The sequence below is a fragment of the Trichinella spiralis genome, assembly GCF_000181795.1.
Source record: "Trichinella spiralis strain ISS 195 chromosome Unknown Scfld5954, whole genome shotgun sequence".
NCBI classification, from domain to species: Eukaryota; Metazoa; Nematoda; class Enoplea; order Trichinellida; family Trichinellidae; genus Trichinella; species Trichinella spiralis.
Genome location: NW_003532893.1, coordinates 1342 through 6530, shown reverse-complemented (window position 1 = coordinate 6530; position 5189 = coordinate 1342). Strand labels below are relative to the sequence as shown.

The 5189-nt window shown below is 37.2% G+C and overlaps 3 protein-coding genes across 3 annotated transcripts; all 3 read right to left on the bottom strand.

Annotated features, from left to right (window-relative positions):
* Nucleotides 1-2485: 2485 nt before the first annotated feature.
* Nucleotides 2486-2980, bottom strand: Tsp_12304 (putative zinc finger protein). Its single transcript, XM_003366472.1, has one exon. It carries the CDS (start codon nt 2978-2980, stop codon nt 2486-2488), a length of 495 nt encoding a protein of 164 aa, XP_003366520.1.
* A 17-nt stretch (nt 2981-2997) lies between these two features.
* On the bottom strand, nt 2998-4042 carry Tsp_12303 (zinc finger protein). The gene is made up of 3 exons (XM_003366471.1): nt 3814-4042; nt 3236-3726; nt 2998-3060 (listed from the first exon to the last, which is right to left on the bottom strand). Exons 1-3 carry the CDS (start codon nt 4040-4042, stop codon nt 2998-3000), a joined length of 783 nt encoding a protein of 260 aa, XP_003366519.1.
* Nucleotides 4043-4165: 123 nt separating this feature from the next.
* Nucleotides 4166-4655, bottom strand: Tsp_12302 (conserved hypothetical protein). The gene is made up of 2 exons (XM_003366470.1): nt 4585-4655; nt 4166-4457 (listed from the first exon to the last, which is right to left on the bottom strand). The coding sequence occupies exons 1-2, from the start codon at nt 4653-4655 to the stop codon at nt 4166-4168; spliced, it is 363 nt and encodes a 120-aa protein (XP_003366518.1).
* Between the last annotated feature and the right edge of the window lie 534 nt (nt 4656-5189).

The following is a 5189-nucleotide window of genomic DNA, read 5'->3' as shown; positions in this document are numbered from 1 at the left end:
GAAATTAAAAAAAGATTCACCGCAAAAGGGTCCCAAGTTTCACCGCGTTTTGTTATTGGTCGTTGATCGCGCTATTTTATTGGGCCGTCAAGGCGTTGTCTTATTGGTATTCCTTGTCTAATTGCTCATTGATTCAAATCTTTCCCTTGTGATTAGCTGTAATATTTTTTCATTTTATTAGTTCAAATATTCCATTTAGGATTACGTAAGTTTAATAGTAGTGACGTACTAATCATGGAAATTGTTGAGAAATCTTTTCTCAATATCTGCTCATCACTATCTAAAAATTCCCGTGGCAACAAAGCAGTGCTATTGGTATGAAAACATCAATTGCGCGACGCCAGTTGCATCCTTTGTTTTTCTTGATGTTAAACAATGGAATGGCAATTAAATCATCAAAAAGTCAGCGTCCTGTAATATATTTGTCACAACACTTGTGGTCAGTTGCTGAAAAAGCGTCAAATTGAAATGAGACTGACAGCGCACCTGTTCAGATTCCGGCTAAGCTGCACAGTCTAAAGGATGGCGTGCCCAAGCCGATTTACAATTGCTTTTCATTTTTTTTATCTAGGTCGCCGGATGCGGAGTGACGCCAAGAAAAAGATAAATACAAGTGCGGATTGAGGAGGGACATTAACACGGAACACGCCGTATCGAATACCGCCTGAACCGTTTCTTTTCTCTCGCTATATCATTGTTGTTACTCACTGTTTGTTCTGAATAAACCGATTCTTAGTCAAACCCACTGTCACTGATATTCTATATGGTCTAGTACAGATTTCCCTCCTGATATATAAATCTGCTCCCACTGTTTGTGAATAAATTTGTTGCCTGTTGAAATTTATCAAAATTTGATGCTAATTTCAAGGTGTAATGTCAAAATACTGAATAATTTGTTTGAAAAATCTGGAATGTTGTAGCAACACTTCCAATTTTCATGTTACAAATGGCACTAATGCTAAAGTTACGCGTTAGCTCGCAATTTCACTTAATTTTACGCATGATTAAACGCATATGCCTTTGTGAAATATTGTTCGCGTTTCTCGTCACATCACATATGTTGGTAAAGGTGATTTTAATACAATGGAAAAATCAACAAGAATTTCACTCCAGCAAAACATATACGATATCGAGCTACCCAGTATGAGCAAGAAAAAACTTCATTAAAATCCTGTTTAGGTTTTCTCAATGACAGATGTGCATTTGCTCTAACCCTGTATAAGCCCTGTATATGATATAATCATTGCTAATTATCCTCGTCGGCAGGCATAAAGGATAAATCTGTATTTTATTTGCCGCCCAAGCCTTTGTTCCTATTGTTCTGCGTGCACAGTAATTGCGCACTAGCCGGGGTTCACTGCCTGGGTCAGACAATGATTTGATTTGACAAAGCGTCCGTAGCATCGTAAAAATTCTTGACCATCCGGACATTGGCTGATGACAGCAGATAAGCATGCTTATTCATTGTCTCCTTGTTCTTTCTTTCGCTGTTTATTTGTTTCGCTAGAAAAAAATTTTATTTCTTTGTTCTGTTCGTTGCTTTCGTCATGGCTGATGTCTCTGAGCTACATCTTGTGACCAGAATGGATCAACTCGCCACGTGGTTAACCTAGTCAAACAAACAAAACTCGTAATAAGATTTATTTATTTATGCCTCAGCATTGTGCCCAAAATCTTATTACCCAAACGCGTTTGTACTACTACAGATTTTTACCACTCTCCCAATCGCTTCAGCCAGCGCAGAACGAAGGTTTTCTGCACTAAACTATCTAAAAAACATTTTCCAGACTGCCATGACAGAAGAACGACTGAACACACTTGCACTAATGTACATTCATTCTGATTTTTCCATTGATATTTACCGCATAATAGACAAGTCCATTTTCAAATGGAATCGAAACGTGTCGTTCGTTTGAAATGCAATTAAAATTATAATTTGCATGTTTTTCATATCACGTGATTGAGATTCCAGTTTTGTTTAAATGAAAAAACGGCATTATTTTGTTCCTCGTCAAACTGTCAAGTATTATAATACATGTGCATGATAAATCTTCTGGATACTATATCCGCCCCCTCCCTTTATAAATTAAACGCATAACGCCCCTGAATGAAGAAATATATAATGCAATATTATATAATAATATAAATAATGCAGTAGAAAGATGCTCAGCTAGTGAACCTATGATTTTAAGCTATGCCGCAGACAGAGATAATCACGGTGAGTTGACCACGCAGCGAGTTGACCGCCATGGTGAGTTGAACTAGATCCTCTTGTGACAAACTGTTGCGGCGGTATGTCCCTTGTGTATGAAGGCAGGGTGTACAAATTAAAACAGTGGTTCTCAAACTTTTCTGGGCTGCGACCCACTTTGGACTACGATAAGTTTTCGCGACCCACCGGCTTGCAATGCATTTCTTAAAAGGCAAGGATATATTTCAGTAAAACATATAAGTTTTATACTTTTCAGTTTTTTAATGAATACATCTAATAATAATGTATATGTTTATTCGTGAGATGCATAATGCGGCGTATGCGAACAATGGGCTTGTTTCTGTTTTGACTGATGACTTCTTCGACGTCCACACTAATATGTGTTAGTTTTAGACGCAAGTTATTTGATATTTGTAGCTTATTTCGTAATTTGGTTTTCATTCCAATCATTGCTGAAAATCCAATTTCGCACATGTACGAAGTAGAAAAAGGAAGCAGCACTTTTAATGCTGCGGTGGAAAGAGTTGGATATGTGTTTTCTACTGATAGCCAAAACTGTATTAATCTCTTACGATCAAAACTCATTTTAAACGAATAATCTTCAGACAAATCGATTAATTCTTCGTCTGCCTTTGTGGATATGCCAGTAGCCACAACATCACTCTGAAATGGACTCACAATACAGATATTTTTATCACAGAATTTCATTTCTTCACTGAAGTAATAATCAAAACTTTCTTTCAACGAATCTAGAAGTGCAACTATCATAGAAATTAAGTTCTCATCTAGTGTCGCTTCTTTTTCGACGATGAAAGTTGCCAATGTCTCGAAACAACAATAATTTCCGTCTTTAACATTTTTTCCATAAATAAAGTTTCTTCATAAAACCCTGAATCTTATCTTATGTACTGAAAATATGTCAGCTGCGTCCATCCCTTGTAGATATAAATTTAGTTCATTTAATTTCGAAAATATGTCTGCCAAATAAGTGAGCTTAAGAATGAATTTCTCATCCCGCAATACTTTCGAGTAATCATTTTGTCCTTTCAGAAATATTACAACTTCTTCGCGGAGTTCAACAAGTCTTGTTAGCCCTTTACCCCTTGACAGCCAACGTACTTCAGAATGGAAAATAAGAGATTTGTGGCAGCTTCCCATCTCTTCGCACAGTTTTTCAAATAAGCGAGACCGTAACGGTTTACTCTTAATGAAGTTGATGATTTTCACAGCAGTGTTTAAAACATTTTTTAAATCGTCTGATATAGTTTTTGATACCCATGCTTCTCTATGAATGCTGCAGTGAGTCCATGAAGCATTAGGACTTTGTTTAAGAATGCGTGTCACAACACCACTGTTCTTACCACACATTGCCCGTGCACCATCCGTACATATACCAACACAGTTCCTCCAGTGCAGCTCCTTCCATTTTACATAAGCGTCAAGAGTTTCAAATATTTCCTCACTAGTACCCCCAAATAATTGGTTCACAAAACAGTATATTCTCATGCGGTTCACTGTTCCATACAAAACCAATAAATACAATCAATTGGGATAAACCTTGTTTATCCGTGGACTCATCCAGCTGCAGGGAAAAAATTTACTTCCTTTAATCCTGTTAATAAGCTGATCTTTCACCCATTTCGCCATATCTTCAATTCTGCGTGCAACTGTGTCGTTAGAAAGTAGAATTAATTCAATCTCTTTCAAGTACGTGTCACCAAACAGAACTCCGACAGCATCCTTTATCGATGGAAGTACTAAAGATTCGCCAATTGTGTGAGGCTGACCAGATTGTGCAATTCGCAATCTAATAAGATATGAGGCATGCATAGCTTTTTCATTAACATTGGTGAAATGAGAAAGTACACACTGTGGCGCATTCAATTCCTTTAATTTGCTTTCAAAAAATTGAAGCGGCTTGCCTTTGAGATCCACGTGCTTTGTTTCAATATGTCAAAGTAGTCTATTTGGTCGCATGCTCTCATTTGCGAGAATTTCATAGCAAATAACACAAAGAGGACGTGGATCTTTATGGTCACCATTCCACGTAAATCCAAATTTTAAATAGTCAATATAATATTTTCTTTTTACTTTTCGTCGATTTGACAATTGAAAATTTACTGACTCATTTTCATCAGTTTTTCTTTTATTATTCACATCACCTGCAGTGGAACTTTTTTGAGACTCCATTTCAGCTACTTCCCTTTTTACCGGTTTCCTTATCAACCACTCATCCATTCCTAGGCTAAATTTTACTGAAAAGGGAAAACCTTATTACTTACATAGCACGGAAATTATTAAATTAAAAAATATTTTATTTGTGATAACTAACAACCAACTTTGTGATAACTTAATGTGCCAGCCATTTTAACCTACGACAGAGTGCAGAAGCATACTGAGCACGCCGCACCAAGCTGCGACGAGATCGTTCAATCAAGCACATTTTCACCTATTTGCCTACTTGCTTACCTTTTATAAGTTATGTGCAACAAAGAAGGGCAACTGTTATCGACAACCAATTAAAATTAGCGTGACATAGATCAGTTCACTGTAAAACCAGACAGAACTAGTGATTCTCAGGTTAACGGTAACTGAATCAAAGCTTAATTAATCAAAGCCAACAATTTTCGATGAGTAATACTTTCCTAACGAACGTAAAGACTACTCCCGTACTTTAATATTTTACGCGACTCACCCAGAAACTGCTCGGGACCCACTGGTGGGTTGCGACCCACACTTTGAGAACCACTGAATTAAAATATACCGGTAAACGGAGAAAATGCTGGGGGAATTCAAAAGTATGTGCTGAATGTACAGCATGTGTTCCTAGTTATTAACAATTACTTTATTTTGGTATAGGATAAAGAAGGCTGCGGGGGTGCAGTGTGGACAGATTTAGAAGTTCTGACTGGGATCGATAGAAAAGATCACGTTGAAAATTGCCGGGTAGATGAGCACATGGCTTATATAGACTGAT

Coding starts and splice junctions, on each gene's coding strand:
- Tsp_12304 (XM_003366472.1), bottom strand. CDS start 2,980: ATGATAGTTGCACTTCTAGATTCGTTGAAAGAAAGTTTTGATTATTAC.
- Tsp_12303 (XM_003366471.1), bottom strand. CDS start 4,042: ATGCATGCCTCATATCTTATTAGATTGCGAATTGCACAATCTGGTCAG. Junction 3,727..3,813: donor TATTAACAGGATTAAAGGAA/GTAAATTTTTTC, acceptor TGTATGGAACAG/TGAACCGCATGAGAATATAC. Junction 3,061..3,235: donor GACAAAATGATTACTCGAAA/GTATTGCGGGAT, acceptor AAAATGTTAAAG/ACGGAAATTATTGTTGTTTC.
- Tsp_12302 (XM_003366470.1), bottom strand. CDS start 4,655: ATGTGCTTGATTGAACGATCTCGTCGCAGCTTGGTGCGGCGTGCTCAG. Junction 4,458..4,584: donor GCTTCTGCACTCTGTCGTAG/GTTAAAATGGCT, acceptor AGTAAAATTTAG/CCTAGGAATGGATGAGTGGT.